Source organism: Ochotona princeps, chromosome 24 (genome assembly GCF_030435755.1).
Source record: "Ochotona princeps isolate mOchPri1 chromosome 24, mOchPri1.hap1, whole genome shotgun sequence".
Classification (NCBI taxonomy): domain Eukaryota; kingdom Metazoa; phylum Chordata; class Mammalia; order Lagomorpha; family Ochotonidae; genus Ochotona; species Ochotona princeps.
The window spans coordinates 16,962,531-16,984,650 of record NC_080855.1 but is presented as its reverse complement, the minus strand read 5'-3'; the positions used below and the strand labels follow the sequence as shown (position 1 = coordinate 16,984,650).

Sequence of the window (22,120 nt, the reverse complement as noted above, 5' to 3'; positions counted from 1 at the left end):
TTTGTAGAACTTTGATAAGGAACACAACATAAGGTAACAAGTCCCCTTTCCCATATATCTCAGACTAACCCATCCCCCAGGAGGGGGTAATACTTCCTCTGTGCCAATCTTACATACGAGAACTTTCACTGGTTTGTACTCCAGGCTTGGAATTCAGAGGAGGGTGCTGGGGCCTGTTCTAGCTGTCTTTTTCAGCTGATAGGTGAACCGTGATTTGAGGTCCTTGTAGCAATTGATTCTATATGCAAACCCCTTCTTAGCCAAAAGGCTGAGAAGCAATGCAATCCCCTTTTAAATATTTATAAAGGGAATAATTTTGTCCCCCATCTGAGCACAAATCTATACTTTCACTCATAAAATTTTCTTAGAGCAGATGCTGCTGCTTTCTGAGCAAATAAATGTTGCAGCCAAATGATTTCAGAACCTTGGACAGAAAACAGGGACAACTGTTTTAAAGGGCCATTGGTTATTCTGGAGAAGATTCAAAAGCTAAAATTTGTATCAAATTAATTTGTGAAAAAGACAATGAAAATATTGAGGGCTGTGCAGAAAGGTTTTAAAAGGTATATGCCTTTTCTGTATCTTCTCTTCTAGAAGAGTATTACTTTAGCTACATCCTTGGGGGGCTGGAACTCTGTCCTGCCAGAATTAATCAAACACAAACACACTGAGTCGTGAGCTAGAACCACACAGAATGAGGCCCTGGAGATTTCTGCCTCTTCATTAATGGAATTGGAAGATGATTTAGCATAAATATCAACTTTGGGTGATGAAAAGGCCAATGGTATCAAAGACCAATTTAGGAGAGTGAGTGTGAGATACCCACAAACACAGACCATGGTGACCTTGCCTTGGAACCAGACAGGATTGGGATTGAGTCAATCCCAATGCAGAAATCCATCACTATAACCTCGTTAATGCCCACAAAGTTCAATTTTCTCTTCTGGAAAATGGAAGTAGCCATAGTCCCTTTCAAGAGTTGTTGTGAAAATTATGGGAGAAAAGGGGTGAGATCCCACCAACCCTTCCTTTAAAACCTTTCATGGCTTCTCCCCAAACTCTTCACCCAGTTCCTAAATGACCTGGCTTTTGTCTATCCCCTACCCTTCCTTATTCCATACCACTCTCCACATAGATAATGATGCTTCAAGTGATAGTAGTATTCTACTTGTTCCATGAGCACACGAAGTCTCCCCTTTCAAGTTCTTTGCACTTCATGGTCCCTTTGCCTCAAAGGCTCTGTGTGGTTGTCTCATTTCTATCTGGAATTAAGTTCTTAAGGTCCTCCAGGAGACTTTCCATAGCTGATTTATCTGATGGTGTTTCTGCCTGGCTCTGGTTTCTAGCATGCGTCACCACCTGATATGGCTTTATTTGTTCCCTGTGCATTGTCTCTCCCATTAGAAGGTAACTTCCACAGGAGTAGGGATCTTGCCTGTCTTATTCACTAAGTAATCCCCATGCTAAAGTAGATCTTGACACATGGTACTCTTTAGTAAATACCAGACAAATAAACGACTATAGGAGAGTGTGGGACATGGTTGTTAAAGGAATACCCATTCTGACTCTTCATTTCCATCTGTAAATATGTTCTGATGGACAGTCTGATTAACAAAAAAAGCAAAAGGTTAATATGATCAATTTTCAATCCATGAGCATTTAAAGAAAACCATCCAATCTGTTTCTGGATATGTATACAAAGATAATTGGAGAGTGGTCTTGCTAATGTCTAGTTGTGTGACCTTGAGCAAGGGGATCTCTCAGCACTTGACTTTCTTATGTTGATTTTTGAGTGAAAGAATCTCTACAATCCTTTCTGACTCAGTAGGGACTCAGTGACTTGGTGACTTGGTGGCCATTCTGCAATGGCTTCTTCTCTCCCTTGATCCTTGTCTTGTGCCTTGGAGTCTGGTTACTACAGATTGTATCACTTGAACTGTCTTCCTGGAAGACTTCTATTTGAGCTTAGCTAATGAAAATCCTCAACAAAATGTGGAGGGTAGGAGGAGAGACGTTGGAGTAAGCCTTTCCTCTCTGGCACTGTGTGTCTGACAACAGTGTGTTACACCTTTGCTGGCAGATGCTCTTTTCTCCCATTCCCTATAAGATTAGGCAGGTGCAACATCACTTGATTTCTAGTTTCTAGGTGCCTCAACAGCTCTTGCTCAGACTATCATTAACAGGCTCTTGGTTTACATCTTCTCAATAAAAAGCTGAGCAAGCGGTGGTTCTTTCTAAGACTGAGTCTCTCCTCTTGAAATACCTCCAGAGAAGCAGATTCTGAGGACTCTGCCTGAAACCATGTGCAGAACTGACAGACACCCCTGTGAAGATTTCAACTTTGCATTTAATCTGGGTCACTCAGATTGCAGTTTAAATCTTAACTTCTGGCTGCATCTCCAGTGGAGAGAAATGTAGTTACTGCCATGTTCTGGATGATGAAGCTTCATGCAGAGAGCTGATGAAAAACACACTCTTTCCTGTGACCCTGTTTGCTCCTTAATTTTTTAAAAATCAGAAAGTTTTCTTTTTTTCTGGGGGAGGGGAGCTGTGACACATTTTCCCAACAAACCTGGAAAACTTACAGTATTTATCCCAGTACATGCACGTCTCTTTTATGCCCCTTGTTGTGTCTGGCAAGTACTCAGATTAATTGCACACATTCCAGAGAGGCTGTGCCATCACATTTAGCTGAAAGCATTCAGAAAGATTACTGTTTAGCAGTTCAACCTCCATCAACTCACTTTTATCCTGCGTCTCTGAGCAGGTGAACAAAATTAATGAGGATGCTGTGGCCATGTCTAACAGTTTTTGTTTGTGCAAAATTCTTTTAGCAAATTCTCCATTTTTCTGCACTTACCTTTCAACTTGGAAGTCACTTTCAGCCTCTGAGTTGATGCAAAGATGGATTGTGACAATAGTGTGTGGGTGGCTGTCAGAATTGATGGTGGTTTGTGTGGGAAAATGCATAGCAAGTTTCAGAGATGTGGTTAGGATTTCAGATAGAGTCAATTAAAAAAAGTTATCTTCACAGGGAAAGGTCAAGCTGAGTGTTTTAATTATGATGCTGTTATAATGTATCTCATGCTTGGATGACCTGGGTTTGAAGAGTTGCAAAGCTATGCAATATACCAAACTCTAAGAAAAAGGCATAAAAATAATTTGCTCTTTTCAGGGATGACTCAGAATCCAATGAGGTAGAGTGGAAAGGATGAAGGCTTGAGTGACCTGGATCCACTTAAGATACATCGCTCCTCTGTTTAGGCCTAGCATCCTCACTTGTAAAATCATGTTCAATGACAGTTTTTAAAAAGATTTATTTTTATTGGAAAGGCAGATATACAGAGAGGAGGAGAGGCAGAGAGGAAGATCGTCTGTATGTTGATTCACTCCCCAAGTGGCTGAAATGGCCGGTGCTGCGTCAATCCAAAACCAGGAGCCAAGAGCCTCTTCCAGGTTTCCCACAAGGCTTTGGGCCATCCTTGACTGCTTTTCCAGGCCACAAACAGGGAGCTGGATGGGAAGTGGGGTGGCCAGAACAAGAACTGGCACCCGTATGGGATCCCAGCATGTGCAAGGTGAGGATTTTAACCCCCAGGCTACCATGCTGGGCTCCAATTGAGAGCTTTTTGAAGCCCTTGTTTCCAATTATTTCCCTAGGAGGTACCGACTGGAATTACAGCTAGCTCCATTTTAAGGAAAGGAAATGGAGACTCCAAGAGAATGAGAACATTGACCTAGGTCACACATTCTACAAAGTTACAGCTTGCGGAAATTGACTGCAAATCCTGGCTGGCCAGTGTGAGAATGTCTATTACCTTTCAGGAAATTAGAAGAAATCACAACTGAGGGGCAGACATTTGGTACACGGGTTAAGATGCCACCAGGGACACCTGAATATCAGAGCCCCTGGGCCCCAGTCCTGGTTCACTGTTCATTTCAGACTCTTGCTCATGCATACTCTGACAGGCGGCAGGTAGAGTCCCTGTCACCCACTTGGGAGATCTGGGGGGAGATCTGGGTTAAGATCTGGACATCTGGCTTGGACCTGGTCCTTACAGACATTTGGGAAAGAACCAGATAATATTCTCCTTCAAATAAATAAATAAACAATTTTAAATTTGTACCATCTCCCAGATAAGAGCAGACTTTTGGAGATCTTCAAGGACTTGTACAAGGTCATAGAGCTGATAAATGGTGGAGCTGAGAATGAACCTGTGACTGACTGCTGGGCAATGAAGTTCAAATTCTTAGCCATTGTGCTATATTGCCACTTATGACTGGAGCCACCATTGTCTCAGAGATGTATAGAAGGTGTTTTTAGATTTAAATCCAACAAACTACCAAATTCAGGATGACAGGCATTAAGGTTCAAGGTTCAATGGGGAAGCAGACAGAGTCTGGTCTTTCAAGCTCCCAGAACAACATATAACTAAGATGCCCACTTCAAAGATTTAATCAGCATTTGGATACATGGAAAACAATTGATAGACCAGTTGAAATAAGCCAGAGAGATAAATGTCACAGGATCTCACTTGTATGTGGAATCAAAAGATGTCAGACTCCTAAAAGTGGGGACTAGAATGACAGCTACTACATAGGCCACATAGCGGTGGGTGGGATTTAGGGATGGATAGTTGTTGGCGAAAATAGTTGAAATTTCAGTTGTGCCAGAGAAATAAGTTCTGATATGTGCTGCATAGCAGGATGACTTAAGTCATAAATTATGGCATGCTTTAAAATAATTAATAAGAGAATAAACTTGAAATTTCTCATCCCCCTCCAAATGATATGTAAGTGAGGTGCTGGACATGTTGATTAGCTTGGTTTAATTACTCCACTTCTATATACATATCAAAGCATAATTCTGTATGAATTGCATGCAAATCTTATCAGTTTAAAAGAATATTTTAAAATCAATGTGCTGCAATTGCCTAAAGATGTGTGAATACTACACATGATCTTTGCACCATATTAGAATTTATTATCATACAAACAAATCCAAATACAATGTTATCTAATTAAGAAAATATGAACGTTTACTATTTTTCTGTGATAAACTCTTATTCCATTGTTTAAGTCGGAATAGCGAACATTAAAGTCTCTGATTCACTTCAGATGGGCTCCCATGTTGGAACAGCACGCATCAACTGTGCAAAGTAATTGTTTCCAATTGCAGAAGGTTTGCAGAATGAAAGTCCATGCCTTTTCACTGCTTCTCTGTTATGGTTTGCTTGCCACCCCCTCATACCTTGCCCCATGTGCTGTTTCAGTCTTGGAGTTGCTCAATCAAGACGGAGCATGGAAGTGTATAGCATCTTGGCTATGCTTAACCAAGGACATGAACCATACAGCAAAGGAGATGCAAGTGAACAGTCTTTGGAAGAGGCACCACAAAAACCCAGGGTAAGGCAAATTACTGAGTGCCATCAGTAGTAGCTGTTTACATGACAGGCTTCAAAATTTTCTAAAACTGGCCAAAAGAAAAAGGCTTACATGTTCTGAAACCAAACACAAACACACACACAACTGAAACCAACCATACTTTTCAGTTACTGCCCATAAATAATACCATGAATAATAATAAATTAAAAATTCTTAGATGAGTGGAAATAAATTTTAGGAGATATGTGTCAACCTAACCCAGTGGGTATTCCTATAAATGTTAAGCAGAACATAGTAAATCACTGGGGTGACTTCAAGAATTGGATCGTTAAAAAAATATTCTTTAGCCAAATATAGAGTCAGAAAAAAAGAGATTACAACACTACATGGTTGAGTTACTTCGTTGAGAGAAGTAATAAATGAGTGTCTGAGGAATGCACATCCAGTTTTTAAATATCAAGGATTACTTTTTACATACAAGTAAAAAATGTGGAACAGAGAGCATTGAGATTCACATACTTATTTCCATCTTATATACATTCTTAAAAAGAAATTGCTTAATATTTATAGATATTGCACTTTGACTCATTCACATACAGCTCAAACTAGCATTGTTTCAGAGCTATATATATATATGTATTTTAAAAATAAGTAATAAATAAATATATATATATTATATTCAGTATAGATAGCCTTTGGTCAATGTTCATTCATAAGGGAGTATGGTGGAGTTAAGTCATACACACATTGAATGAACACACAACTATACATGCTTGGCAAAAAAGAGACAAAGAGAGAGAAATGCAATATAAGGTACATGAGGAAATATGCCTACCATTGTAGTCAATGAACCTAGGCCCTGGGGAGTAAACAAGATGGGACAGAGTCATCTGTTTGTCTCTTAGTTGAACAGCTTCCATGGACAACTTCTACTGGGAATTCAAGTTGTCTTAATATTCTCGGGCATGTGAGCATCAGACAACACGATGCCTAAATACAAGCCAATTTTGTCTTATTTTCAGCCAAAGAGACAAACACCTGATCAATGCCAGGGATAAAGCTTAGCTGCATTAGTTTTTTAAAAACAGAATATGATCTACAGTCAGGATTGTTCCTGAGGACTTTGCAAAGGTTAACTTTGGCTCTGTCAGGTTTTTGTATTTTTGCACTGACTTTAGAATTGAATTCTTGGGTCTGCAATCATTTAAAAGAAGTGATAATTAGGATCATTAAGACTAACATGAGTTAAAAATTATATTGTGTTAGTATTGAGGGCATTGGCTGAAGTTTAGGGCTTGTGTTGCCCTAGGGCCTTTTCTATTTCATTCGTTTATTGCAAATTCCCTTAAAAAGCAAAGACTTGTCTTCTAATTGAGGGACAAAATTCAGTAAAGATCCAGCCTGGGGAACCAAATGTCCCAGGTGGACCGTCTGCTCTTTATTTGGTCACCAAAATGTCGCACCATTACAAAATCATCTACAGAGGTTTCTTCCAATACAGGGGTGACTTCAAACACAGGGACATTGGGAGAGAGGCATAAAAGTTATAAGAGGAACTCCCACATGGATTTCCTTTTCAAAAACATATCACTCGACCCACAGGGATCTAATATAATCCAGCATGTGTGTGGGAGCCCTATTCTTTACATTAGAAATGTTCTTGCCTTGGACAGACAAGGAAAAACATGTTAATAAATATATATTCTATCATTTTGCAAAGGACCTGGGTTAAGAAGTTCCACCAAAAACTGCCATAGCCCTTGGAATCCATGTGTGTCTAAGGCCCAAGAAGTGGTCAGCAGGGCACTCTTCCATGTCAATTGTGCCTACATTTATGGCTACAGGAATGCCAGCTGAATTGGGAGGCAGAGCTAAGAAAGCCTCCTTTCATACCCAGAGAGTTACAATTCCTGATCCTTGGATATTAAATTTAACTAGGAAGTCACTTTAGACAAAATCATTTGGTGAGAGCTTCAGCATGCCAGGAGGCAGGGTTGGAAATCTACACATAAAAGGCTTCTTCAGCAAGCAGAAACAGTACCACAATAAGAAGCAACTGGTGTAAAGGGACTGTATATAGCTAACACTGGATGGATTCAAACAATGGCAAGAGAGGGCTTTGTTTTTTTGTTTTTCTGGGCTCAAGAATTCCTCCTTTCCCCCCATGGACCAGGCAGGGTCTTTGTGTTGGAGGAGATAGATAAAATCTATACATCATGGCAAATAGAAAAGTACATAGTAGACCTCAGATCAGAGGGTCAATAGCTGTGTTGGCTTGGAGCCTTCCCACAGAAGTCTGGGCCAGGGTTTGGAGGAGAGTCAACAATCCCCCTAGCCCCACAGGGTCACTCATTCTGCAACAAGGGATGCTTAGGGTCACTTGGAGACCGCACCCTGCTCTAGCACAAAGGGTGCCTTGGAAAAGTCCCAAATCAGTCAGCATCCATTAGCTGCTGGCAATGGCACAGGGAAGTGATGGGTGACTTCGGTTAACAGAAGTAGAGTGTGGGCTCAGCTATTGTGGTTTGGTGTGTCACATAAACGAGAAGTTCTCAGTGTCCACGGATGGTGCTAAGTCACAGGCTACTTCTCTGCTGTGTATCTTTACCACTCACAAGATGATGAATGGTGCTTCCAATCTCCAGTGGCATCTTCAAACTGATAAGAACTGCTGCTGCCAACATGATTTTATGAAAGCAAATGTGTCGATAGAAATGAGATCCATGTTTTCCTTCCTTCTCTTCTGTCCTTTCTCACCTGCCAGTCTGAGAGCCGCTTAGTCAGTGGAGACAGGAAAGCAGGTTTGCAGTGGAGACAGGAGAGCTGTCTGGCTCAGGATAGGAACCCTCCCACCTGGAAATGGATTAGACAGAGGCATTGGGTGCCAATCCTCCGTGATCATGGGGATACTTTTATAGGTTTCCCGTTTTTGTCATACTGATATACCAGCATCTTGATACAGTGTGAGTTTGCTGGTGAGATCCATGGGCTACTGGTTATGGAAAAGTTATGGTTGGTATAGAACTGTACGGGTTGCTTCTGGCACTTGAAGAAGGCCTTGAGTGTGGCAGCTGCCATGGTGCGGAATCGCTTGCTAATGAAGCAGTAGAGGAAGAAGTTGATGGCTGTGTTCAGAAGGGCCAGCATGTTGGCCACATCAGAAATGATGTGCACTAGCCAGGGGTTCTGGATGGGTGCCCCATAGAGGTGGTAGAGAATCATGATGATGCGGGGGGCCCAGAGGGTGGCAAAGATGGAGGTGATGGTGAACAAGATGGCAGTGGTCTTGCCTGTGGAATAGCCACGGAGGCGGAAATTGCTCTTCCTCCTGAGCTTATACACAATGATAGAGTTCAAGATGAAGAAGATGGAGCAGGGAACCAGATACACGGTGAAGCAGTGGATCCAGATGAGGACGTGGTGCATGGAGGTACTGATGTAGTCCTTAGTCCAGATGTTGGGCCACCAGTAATAGGGAATGCTGGTCAAGAAACAAGTGATGTAAACACTGACAATGACTTTACGGGTGCGGGCTGGGTAGGAGACAGTGTGGTATTTCAGTGGGTGGCAGACGGCGATATACCTGTCAATGGTTAAAGGAACAGTGATCCAAATGGAGGTGTGGATGGAGGAGAACTCAAGCACCTCAATGACCTTGTTGGGCACCTGAGGCATCTGTATATTCAAGATGAAATCCTCCAACAGGAAGTCCACAAACACGATGAAAAAGAGGACGAGGATGTCAGCAGCAGCAAGGGCCAGCAGATAATTGTAGGAGGACTTCTGCCTTCTAGCCACCAGCTGAGACAGAATGATCACTGTCAAGATATTTGCTGTGGAGAGAACAGAATTGGGTTTATCTCTTGAAGCAAAGATGAATTCTTCATTTACTAGGAGCCTTAGGCATAGGTTTGTTGGAACACTTCCAGCGAAGTCGAAAGGACTGAACCCCGCTTAATATGGAACAAGCTCTGTATTGCCAATCACACTTCTTACAGACACATGGCTATTATAGCAAGGTCCTATCCATATTCTTTTGTGTTTGGTCCTTACCCATGCAGGAGAGTTGGTGCTGCCATTATCCACATATTAGAAATGAAAGTTGGACTTGTAGATATTGAACAACTTCGAGGCACACAGTAAATCTTGGGGACAGGATCAACTTAGATCTTTTGATCCTATATCCCATGTTCTTTATTTTGTCCAACTGCAAGGAGAAAACAGGGCTGAGATGGACAATATAGCCTTTTGAGAGCTTTTTGGAACTTGCACTTTTTAATAAGGGGAAATCTAGAACTATATGAACAGGGAAGATCAGGAGCCAGTGCAAACTAACCCTCTGCCTGATGTGCTGACATCCTATATGAGTGCCAGTTCAAGTACTCACTGACCCACTGTTGATCCAGCTCCCTGCTTATGGCCTAGGAAAGCAGTGGAGGGTTGCCCAGGTCCTTGGGCCTGTATACCCATGTGGGAGAACTGGAAAAAATGCCTGACCTCTGGCTTCAGATCAGCTCAGCTTCAGCCATTGTGGGCATCTAAGAATGAACTAGCAAATGGAAGATTTCTCTGACTTTTTCTCCCCTTCTTTCGGTGTAACTCTGTCTTTCTCATAAAAACAAATGTCTTTTAATTTATTTTATTTATTTTTAAAGTAAGATTTTATTTATTTTTATGGGTAAGGCAGATCTGCAGAGAGAAAGATCTTCCATTCACTGGTATACTCCCCAAGTGGCTGCAATAGCTGGAGCTGAGCTGATCTGAAGCCAGGAGCCAGGAGTTTCTGGGCCTCTCACAAATGTGCAGGGTCCCAAGGCTTTGGGCTATCCTCTACTACATTTCCAGGCTACGAGCAGGGAGTTGGAAGGTAAGTGGACCAACTGAGATAAGAACCAGTGCCCATATGGGATCCCAGCACATGCAAGGTGAGGCACTAGGCTACTGCACCAGGTTCAAATACGTCTTTTTAAAAAAAGAATTTGTAGGAGCAAGGGAGATCATGTCCTGGAGATTCATACTAAAATAAAATAGGCTTATTTTCTTTTAAACAAATGTGTGTAACATATACACTTGCTGTGCAATTAAAACTAACAGAGCAATGCAAATTTCTTTCCCTTTCTTGTTCTCCACCATCAAGTTGTACTGCCTCAGGGAAATCAGTTAGCAAATAATCTACTTGTATTATAGGTCAATATAACACATATAAGGGTTTGTGTAAACAATGACAATGCATTATTTTTCTTGGAATCAGGCTTATTTTGAAAATGCATCCACTTAATTTCTCATCAGCTTTAAAAACAAATGTCTTTCTGAATAAGATGCATTCAGAAGGTCATTGGAGACACTCCAAAGTGATATTCTAGTGGGTAACATCTGGAAATTACTCTATATCTTTATTCTCATATTCAAACCTGACACTTGAACACGAGCAATTCTATTCTGCCAGGGAGGGCCTGAAAGATCTTCAACCTTTGTCTGAGGTCCAATGGTAGAGCTAAGTTCCATTTTTCCCTCATCCTCACTCTTCCCTTCTTAGTAGCCATTTAAAAACCCATGCAATCATTCACAGGTTAGAATGTCCCACAACATACAGGCCCACATGGCCCAGTGCACTCATCAGGCAAGTTCCACAATTCTAAACATTTGGGCATGATTGCTTCTGCTCTTTATCAAGTTGTTCATTTAAAAATACATTTTAGTTTTATTTGAAAGGCAGAGAGAGATAGACAACCTCCAGTCCACTCCCCAAATGTCCACAACACCCAGGGATAGGCCAGACCGAAACTAGGAGACTGGAACTCCATTTGGGTCTCCCATGTGGATGGCAGAGATCCAAATGCTTGAGCCATCACCTCCTGCCTTTCAGGGTGCACACTTGCAGGAAGCCGGATTGGAAGCAGAGAAGTTAGGACTTGAATCAAACATTCTGATAAAGAATGCGGGCATCCCAAGAGGCGCCTAAACCATTGCATTGAGTACCTGTTCTCCAGGTCTTGTTTTAAAAAGAAGTGACACTCTAGGGACAATAGAAGTTCCCTTTGAAATAGCTGGATCTCCATGGTTTTCTCTCCCTTCTGCTTTCCCTCACAACAAATCGTGTAGTCTCTAGGTGATGTGCTGTCTTCGTGATGCAGTATTTAGGATCTTACATTCTTTTATACTGATCCTGCTATTCTATATGCTGCTTTTCTCATTCAACAATGGTTTTGACATCCATTTTCATTGATTCATATAAATCTAGTTCATTCATTTTAACATCTATACAGCAATTCAAAATCCAATGCATGAACTTACTTCAATTTGTTATATTGAATGTAAAACATATTTAAGTTGGTTTCAGGATTTTCTATTATGAACCACTATAGTTAATCTCTTGCTAGGACTCTTCATGAGAAAGATTTAAGTGTGAGGATGTCTTTGAGTAGTACATATGAAGATATTTTAAGATACACATGGAAAATGGAATTAAATGATAAATTTAGAGGTGAGTTGTTAGTCCAGTCATCAGGACATCAGTTAAGATGTTTGTATTCCATATGAGTGCCTGGTTTCAATGACTGACTCCAGTTTCCTGTTAATGCATACCCCGAGAGACAGTGATGATGGCTCAAAAATCTTGGGTTCCTGCCACCCACAGTGGGAGACCTGGGTTGAATTTCCAGCTTCTGGCTTTGGCCCAGCCCAGCCCTGACCATTGCACATACCATGTGGAGTCAGGGATGGAAGTCATGTCTTGAATCCAGGCACTCTGACATAGGATTTCCCAGGGATTGTTTGTGTGTAGTGATCAGAGAAAGCTTTACTGAGGGAGTGATGTTCAGCCTGAGATTTGAAAGACCCTTAGACTAAAAGTGTGGGAGGAAAGAGTGCTTCAAGCAAAAGAAATAGCATGTTCAGAAGCCCTGAGGTGGGGGCAAGCATCAGGAGTTGGGAGTATTAAGTTAAGGACCCTTTTATTGATTTCCACTTGTTTTGGAGGCACCTTTTTTCATTTACCAACTTTTTTTTTTTAATTAAAAAGCTGGCTGTGCTCTGTTGAGAAGAATTTCAAAAAGTTTTTATTCCTCCAGAACTTCTTTCAAGATGTATTTGCCATCCTCTTTCAGTGGGCTCAGGCCCAATGTGGATGCAGACTGGCAGCGAACATATTCAGAATCTCTACTAAGATGGTACAGAAACAGCATGTAAGTGGCTAAGGTCTCAAGGGATGAATGGGAGTCGTCTCTGTTACAACTGCTGGTGGGCACATAGAGTAGAGGGTGGGGCTTCCAAGAAGAGACTGGGTCAAATATCTGCCTTCCAATCTCTACTGCTTACATAGTCAAAGCTTCATTGAACTCAAGGTCTAGGGGTGGGGCTCCCACTGAGCCAAGGGCATGGGAGCTCAGTGGTTAAGACAGTGGAATCTGGGACTAGGCCACCGATGGTGCAGTTCCAGCCCTACTATTTACTGGATCCATTTTGTTATGCCTCAGTGTCCTTTATAAGAAGGGGTTAATAAGAATATCCACCTCACAGGGGGTATTTTTATAAAGTAGTTAGAACAATGCCTGGCAAGTTCTCAGAGAAGCACAACTATTTACCAAGAGCCATCCAACCTACATATAGGAACTGGGTATTGACTATGTCAGGCAGTTGTATGAAGTACTGGAGACATGGGAATGGGCAAAATGCATGTTTTCTCCTGTAATGGGTTTCTAGAAGAGTGAAAGGGCTGGGCCATTTTATCACCTGCACAAGAGTCCTTGAGATGGCAATCCTACGAGGAATAAAACTAGCAGATGAGACATTACTTTTAAGTTGGAAAGCAATGTTTCAAGGTCCACAGGTAGAGGATAGTGAGCTAGGATACTAAATCAGGCTTTTCACTTCCTCTGTTTACAGATTAAATTTCTGCATTAGAAATCAGAAAGAAGTGGGGTGCCATTTGATGCAGTGGGTAAGACATTCCACTTGGGATCCACCTTCCCAACCCTTATTAGAGTGCCTGGTTTGCTTCTAATTTCAGTTTCTTATTGAAGCACACTCTGGGAAGTAGTGACTGTTGATTCAAATACTTGCATCCTCACCACCCAAGTTTAAAGGGTGCTTTCCTTTGCTCCTTCCTTCTTCCCTACCTCCTTACCGCTCTCTCATGTTTTCCCCCTGTCAGGCAGCTAACAGAACTAGTATGAAGGAAAAGAGCTCAAACTTTAAATTTAGAAGAATTAAGGTTAGACATCAAGAATAACTTTCGGATGGCAAGGGTATCGCGTGACCAAGAGCAGGTCACCGATGAGTGCAGTGGCTTGGGTCACACAGCTTTCAAGAGACAGAACTGCTAATCTGGGCTAATGAAACCCGTGACATAACCTTTTGCAAATCCTGTTTCTCTGCATCCAAATTATGTTCAGGTGAATTTCCGAGAAGAGATCCATTCACTCCTTTCAGTCACCATCCCCTGCAACTTCAGTACATCTCTCCATGCCCAAAGTTGCCTATCTTTTGTATCAGAAGGGTCAGCCCTCCTATCATGCATACCCTGGGATTATGAGCAAGTGTCCAGTGGAGTTATCTTACCTGCTCCCGGGATTCCTCAAGGATGGATTTTTAGGATTTTTAGGTAAGAACTCTGATACACTGAAAAATGAAGACTCAAAGGAGTGATGGACACTGCTTCTTGGAGGTTGCTTCTTGGACACTGCTTCACCTCCATCATGGCTACTTTCCCTCCTTTGATCTTAGGGTGGAGCAAGGCAAAGGGATGAAAAGGGTAAAACTCAATGCTCAGTCGTTTTGGCTTCAGGGTAAAAACTCAGTCGTTTTGGTGCTGTGAGGTCTTGTGGTGGGGGGCCTCAATGCTGGGTGGGCCCCAAGCAGAGCAGCATGAAAGAAGCTTCCATAAGGCAATTGTCCCAACATGTGCATACCATTTCAGGCCCTGCCTACTTGCCCATGGCCATCATGTGTCACTGTTCCACTTATCCCATGGTGGAAACTTGGGAATGAGTAGCTTTCTTCCTACAGTTGAGACCTTTTGTCTTTTCATATTTTGAATGCTGAATCTCAAATATTTGGGTGCAAAGGAACCTTTCTGAGTTGAGAATGTTGTGGTTAAGAGGATACTTTCTGGCAGAAGACAGTTTGAGTTCAATTTCCACAAGAACCATTTAGCAATCGTTCCATGACAAACAAGTGATATGAGCCTCCATTCCTACTTCTGTGAAATGGGCATCACCACAAATAGTGCCCTCCTGGAATGTTAGGAGGAGGTATGTATCGATATGGATGGATGCTTAGCACACTTTTGTGCACCTGGCACACAGACAAAGAAATGATTATTGCTACTTTTGAAAACTCAGCCCATTCAGCTCAGCAGACAATTCTTGAGCATCCACTAGAGGTCAGACCTTGTGCCTGATGCAGCGATGAGTGGGAGAGGGTCCAAGGTCTCAAGGAATCCCAGAGAAGATTCTGGTTTCCATTCATAGCTTATTCCAGGCACTGACAACCCTGCCAACTTATCAGGATGTTCCTCATTGCCTCTAACCTAGGTCTTCTAGCGACAGCTATTTCTCAATGCCTACCACCACTTGGTTTCTCTGCTTGGTAGAGAACAGCACTGGCTGTCATCAATGGACATATGTACTCTTCAGAAACATTATGATCACTCTTGCATCCCCTGTATGAAATGGTCTTTGCTCTTTGAATATTGTAGTTTCTGGTTTCACAGATCCTTTATTTTTTCTGTAGCTTCACAGTCATGTTCTTCTTTGCAATTTTTTCTTGTGGAAACCCTACAGACATTGTGTTACCCATATCCACAATAAAGCACTCAAGTGAATTCTTTTCAGAGCTAGGATTGGGTTAGTGTTCCCCCTTTCTCTGTTTCTCCTTTTATTAGGTCTCATTACAAAGATGAGAGCACAGCATAATGCAGGGATGGCAAACATGTTTAATCCTCCATCTATTGGTTGTGGCTGTCTGAGGACCATGTTCAAAAGCATTCTTTCAACCACGGTTGGGCTCAGAAGTACTGTGATGAATTGGTGATGTCTGCCAAGGTGGGATAGATGGTGTGCGTTTATCCTATAGGTCTTGAGCCCTGGATCCATGGTGCTGCCTCCCTGGCTTTTCTCAGACACAAACCAGTGGTGTCCAGTGCAGACTAAAACTGGTTGAGACTTGGGCAGGCTCCCTCCTGCAGGCACTATGAGCTCAAATGGTTGCATCCCAGGGCAGGCTGACGCAGGACTATAAGCAAAAGTGAGTCAGCATTCAGATGGCAGGGCTGAGGTCAGCCTTGCCAATCAATTGACCTTCTCTGGGCAGTAGAATTCATTCTAGCTCTTTGACCAGGAGCATCTTCATCCAATAACCATGACAATTGCTAGACCTTGATCGTAAAACCATTTCCAAGCGAGCTAACAGATCTTCTAGTTTCCAAACTGTACTTTTCAGTACTAAAATGCATTTGTTTATGAACACCTATAATATGTTGGTGGCTTTGTATAGGTGGCATGATTTTATGTGATGAACATTTTCATTTCAAAAGTCACACATTTAGTTTAAATGGTATTGGAAGACTATTGTTTTTCCAGGTAGGGCAGTGAAAAATGTTTGCTTATAAAATAATTTGAATATGTTTAGAAGGTGAGTTGATTTAGGGATAACTTGTGGAGAAGACAGGACAGGTGGATTGCATGTTTCTGGCCTACACTGACAAATGAGGAAGTGGATATCCAGACAGAGAAAGGCACTTGTTCAAAACAGCATAACTGGCAAGTTGGAAAAGCATCTTGTAAGCACTCAATGGTGCCATCCCAGGTCAAGTTCTATACCAAGTGATGGAGCAGCTGCACTTTCTCAGTTCTGGGAGTTTGTCACAAAGACAGATGGGGCAGGGCTTTGCAGGAACAAGATTTGGAGAAGCAGGTGATTCTCCAGCAAACACCAAATGGAAGTCACTAGAAAGGACAGGTTGCTCAAGATGAGAGATATGCATTTGGGATGCTGGCAGGTCTGGGAAGTCTCCTAGATCTGCATTTTCCAGCTGGTGTTCTTGGTAAATTTGTACTAACATTATGAGCTTCAGAGCTCCCATCAGTACAATGGTAACAATGGTACTTGGGCTGGGGTTTGATGGAAGTTAGCTCTGGACTCTAGACTCTAGAGCTGATTCTGTGCATCTACTTATCTGGATGTTCCACCATTAGCTTAGAGGAATGGACCATTTAACAGAAATCCTTTCAACAGTATGGAACAACTGGGACAACATGGAGTTAGGAAAGTTGGGGGCAGGATTCATTACAAAAGAATCCCTGGGAGTGAGAGATACACACCTGAGATCTAATCACTTCCTTGAAGTCCAGGATATACAACTCAGACTCTCCCCACTACCCATTCCCATGTCAAATGATGCTTCCCACTGGCTAACCCTCCACAGCACTCACCCTGTATGCTCAGTAACTCTCCACACTGTCTCCTGACTTCCAGCAAGGTACCTGCCTTGAGCAGAGGATGCTCTGAGATTTGCTGTTTTGAGGGCCCAGGGTGATGGTCATTGGGTGCCAGAGGACCAACAGGAAGTCACAAGCTTCCGGTGCTTCATTTGGAGTTCAGTGGGGTATCAGAGGCTAATTGTGGCTCTGCTTGGGTTGTCGCTGTTTGATTAAACATCTTGCGTTAAGTATCATCCATCCAATGGCAGCCAGGGGTATTTTTAGCTGCGGGCAAATAGCTTATCAATTGTGCATACAAAATGCAGTCATCACAAAGCCATCATTTTCTGTGACCCTTCCTTGTTCTTTCATGCAGGCAAGGACAAAGGCAGACTTAAAGGAAGCTAGCATTCATGTGTTCACCCAACAAATGTATACTGAGTCGCTTGCCCACTATGTATCACGTGCTGCACCAGACACAGGGATGCCATACTGCACAAACAAGCCAATGAGCTGCATCTCCCTGGATCTGACAGTTCTGTCCTGGTCCAGCAGAATTCTTCCTTGCCACCTACTAGTTCTGTGGTTTTGGGTAAGTCATGCATCTTTCAGGAATTGCTCCTTGTTGTTCAAATAGCACATGCCATTCCCAGTATTGAGGCTCCTGGTGAGGGGTTGGAAGTCTGTTCCTCTAACAAGATGGCTCTGTGACCCAACAGCAAGTGTGAGGACACAGGAGGCCTGGTCATTTGCACAGGCACAAGAGGAGGGGGCTAAAGAAAGCTTCACTGTGGCACCATGGGGTATGCTATGAGTGAATGCAGGGAGGTGTGACTGCAAGTGAAATAGTCCAGAACTAGGAACATAATCAATGCATCAAAAGTAAAATTCTTCATCCAATAACTTAAGCTGGTTTTCAACCTTGGGGCTTCTTTTGTCTCAGGGGATTACTTCCTAGGGACAGGTGAGTACCCTCCAGCTAAGGCCATATAACTGCAAGGTGTCAACTGCTGACTTCAGGTCCCTACTTGCTTTTTTATATTCAGTCTCTTATCAACAGTTTCAACTTCAGAAATAACACGATATTCAGAAAATAAATGAGCAAGTACAGACAAAAGTTCCAGACCACGTTGTTAATGGTTAATCCACGTACCATGAGCTCCTTCACTCTCAAGGCCATGAGAATTGAGCATAACTACAATCATGACCACTTCAAGAAGTCGCTTCAAGTCTCCTAAAATCACCCCAGAAAGATGAGCAGCAAAGAGTATAGACTTTGGAGATAGGCTATTAGACTGCAACATGCCTCTGGTATTTTATAGCTGTGTGACTTTGGACAATTTACTTAACCATTCTGTGTCCCCATTTTCCCATCCATAACAAGGGTGATAATTATGGCATCTATCAAATATCTGCTGAAGGGAGAACTATGCATATGCATTAACACAGCTTGGGAGACATACAAAGGGCTGGTTAACACATTTGAGAGGACTACCAAGGGTTTACTGCAGAAAATGAATCAGGTACTGTCACCAGGGTAATTGGAAATTAATTCAAAATTAATTTGGTGCTCAGTGTGTTAGTGAGATCATTTTGAGACTATCAGTTCCCTCATAAGAAGTGTGGATTAGTACCATGCCTGACATATAGTTGTTCAGAAATACAATTCATTTATTTCTCTTTGAGCATGACAGTTTCTCTCTAGACACGGAGCCTTTCTCTTGCTGCAAAGTAGAGAGGTTAAAGTAGTAATTCTGAAACCATATTTCATGGAGTTGAATCCCAAGTTTGTCAAACTCCTCATTTTGGGAATCTTGGTTAAGGTTCTCCAGCAATCTATGCTTCACTATTCTTCATTTGAAGAAGAGGGTCACTAATCCCTGCCTTTCAGGGTTCTCCTAAGAATTAAGTGAGTTCACATAACCAGAGGACCAGCAAGAGCACCTGCTATGTGGGGAGTGCTCAGTGAAGGCCATTCTGGTTGCTCACCAGCTGAATCATACAGGATTGTGGCATGAGGAGGATTCTGTATCTTTATTAACATTACTCAAGCCAGTCTCCCTCCCCGCTGTATCCAGCATTCTGGTGCACATGGCAGATGTCTCAGTAAGTCAGAAGGGCTGATTTCTGTCCTTCTATCCTGGCAGAAAATCCAGAGACACCCAGGGGTGCAAAAGAGAATACGCTATAGGAGAACTGAAGAAGGGGAACAGATTCAACCTAGAGGGTCATGGGAGGTTTTCTTGGAGGAAGTGGCGTGTGTGTGTGTAATGATAAAAGAGTCAATCAAATGATTGGGAAGGAAAGGGCGCTGATGGGAGGAAATGCAATGTGCCAAGGCCCAGAGGGTGTCTGTTTGTGCCACGGGGGCTTGATACAGAATAGAGGTCACAGATTGGTGGTCTGGAGGGGTAGATTCTGGGTAGCAAGTGCATCTTTAGGGTTTTGGAATTATCTGTCATATTTACACACTGGAGTATCCAATCCAGGTTTTGAGATGATTTTGAGAATCAGAAGGCTGGTCATGCTGGCTCCATACTTAAACATATGGCTACCCTCCAGGGCAAGCTACTGCTGCTAAACCTCATGTCTGTATGTCATCAGCTCACCCTGATTGGACGGAAGATTGGCAGGGAGGCCTGGCTGGAGAAGAGGTAAAAATGTAACAGCATCAATTCAAATGTAGCCACACTGGACTTGGATTTGTCCAGAGTTGTAGAAAGTCATGGAAGGGCTTTAAGCATTACAGGTTTTACAGTCAGAAGCTGGTTATTGCTCTGCAAACCACAAATATTGCAAAGAGAGATGAGAGGGAGGAAGGTAAAGATAAAAAGCCCCTATCTACACCTCAGGGAAACTCACACAGGGGTTGGTATTGTAGCTTCCTCATTTGCAGCATTTGACAGGAAAGGGCAGGAATGTCCAGAGAGACTGTCTTCCCCCACAATGCATGCTTCCCCCTCTTCTTGGGCAAGCAGAGGGAAGGCACCACAGGATCTGGGGATTTAAGAACATGAGAAAATTCCCTGGTACACGTGGCCCTGAGGCATGCCCTCCGAGGTCACCCTCCTGTGAACGTTCTGTTCTAGTTCAGCACCCGCTTTTGCATGTGGGCTGCAAGTGACCGCACCTGTGCTGGGAGATGGACAAGGTACAGGCCAACGTCTAATTACCCTGGGGCCTTGGGGAGCAATTTTCTGTGGCTGGAGAAATTGTGTTCTGTGTCTCTAGCCCAAGCACACAGTCCAATGACATGTCGGTCAAGGAGGCTCAATTATGTGGAAATAGCTTTGCGTTTGGGACCTTCTAACACCTACCTTTGTATGCTGGGAGGAGGTGCAGCAGCTTCAGACCTGTCTCAGCTGAATACAGTGGGTGAAGGAGGGCAGCTGTCCTGGTGACTTAGGCTATAGGCCTAAGCATCCTGGGAATGGCAGGAAACCAAGGCAAAGTGGTCCTGGCACAGTGGTGATGAGTGTGGGTAAAGGGGTTCATATTTAATCCACACTTGCTTTATGGTTGCTGTGGTCCCAAGTATAGTGTTAATTGTACTGAAAGGGACTGCACTTTTAGTAGGTGGGGCCCTGGGTTTGAGTCCTGGCTCAGCTTCAACTAATGTACACTCAGGGAGACAGCAGTGATAGTTCACACCCATGTGGGAGACCTGGTTTGAGCTCCTGGATTGTGATTTTGGCTTACTATAGCTTTGGCTGTTCCAGACACTTGGGGCATGAACCAGTGGACAGAATATCTCTGCCTACCCTGATGTCTGTTTGTCTCTCTGATTTTTTTAAAGATTTATTTTATTTTCATTACAAAGTCAGATACACAGAGAGGAGGAGAGACAGAGAGAAAGTGAGCACAACAGCCCGTGCTGTGCCGATCCGAAGCCAGGAGCCAGGAACCTCCTCCAGGTCTTGCACGCGGGTACAGGGTCCCAAGGCTTTGGGCCGTCCTCGACTGCTTTCCCAGGCCACAAGCAGGGAGCTGGATGGGAAGTGGAGCCGTCGGGATTAGAACTGGTGCCCACATGGGATTCTGGCATGTTCAAGGCAAGGACTTTAGCCACTAGGCCACGGCGCCAGGCCTTGTCTCTCTGATTTTAAAATACATATTTGAACAAGTGAGCCTAACTTGGTCTCTTATCTCTCTGTGTAGCCTCTCCCTTCCCCACGTGGCCACTTTCTCCTTCTGCTTTCCTGTAAAGAGGTGATGTAGCCAGGGGCCTCTCTCCAGAGGCCAGCACCATGCTGCTTACACTTTTCAGGGGCCAGAATCATGAGCCAAAGAAAACTTTCTTTTTGAGGGCTAGAGTTAGGGTGCAGCAAGCTAAACTGCTACTTGTTACAATGCCACACAATACCAGAATGCTGTTAGGAATCTCCCACTTCCCGTGCAGCTGCCTGCCAAGGTGCCTGTGAAGACAGCAGATGATAACCCAGGTGCGTGGGCCACTGCAACCATGGGTGAGATCCAGATGGAGCTGTTGGCTAAGACATGACTGTTGTGGCCATTTGGGGAGTGACACACCACAGCAGTTGGAAGATCTCTCTCTCTCTCCCCTTCCTTTCATTCCTCCCTCCATCTCTGTCTCTCCATTATTGTGTCTTTTACATAACTAAATCTTTAAGAAATCCTCTTTTATTTCTATATTACATATTTTATGATAGCAGCACAAGGCAAAATAATAACAGTGACCTTGACAAGTTACTGAACTTTGTACCTCTCTTTCTTCACCTGTAAAGTGGGACTGACAGCAAAACTTACTTCTTAAAGTTGATGTGAACATGCAGACAGTGCTTAGAAGGGTTTGGGATGCATGGGAGGGGACACGACCGTGACTCTGTCCCTGCTCAAGGTATCTACGCTGTTTCACTCACCACTCCTCTCCAAGCAACACAGGATGAAGGGGCCACTGTCCCCAAACAAAGCCACATGGCTCAGGAGCTCAGCCTGTAGGGTTCCCTCTTCCTGTAGTGCATCTCCAGGGATGCCTCTTGGCTGTCCTTCGTGACCCAGCTTTCCCAGCCACCAGTGATGGCAGGCTGATATCTCCATCCTCTGCCTTAACCCTGCCAATCGCAAAATAAGTTCCCTCCCTTTTTCCTCTGAGCAGAAATGCCGTTCGCAAGACACAACATGGAAGGCATCAGTAGGAAAAACAGGCAGCGTTTCCTTTTTTTCTCTAGAAATAAGAGAAAATTCAAATAATAGTTGCAGCAATAATCATGGTGATGATAAATGATAAATGATTCTGTATTTTCATTGTCTTGAGGGAAGTGGTCCTAATAACAAAGGTTAATAATTTCAATTTA

General features: G+C 43.1%; 1 protein-coding gene across 1 annotated transcript in view; it reads right to left on the bottom strand.

Annotated features, from left to right (window-relative positions):
* Positions 1-8,034: 8,034 nt before the first annotated feature.
* The window catches only part of GPR139 (G protein-coupled receptor 139), a 31,663-nt gene continuing 17,577 nt past the window's right edge, over positions 8,035-22,120 (bottom strand). Inside the window, exon 2 of the mRNA XM_004586781.2 lies at positions 8,035-9,218. Within this exon, the coding sequence (XP_004586838.1) occupies positions 8,284-9,218 (935 nt within the window). The 3' untranslated portion in view covers positions 8,035-8,283. The remainder of the gene's footprint in view (positions 9,219-22,120) is intronic.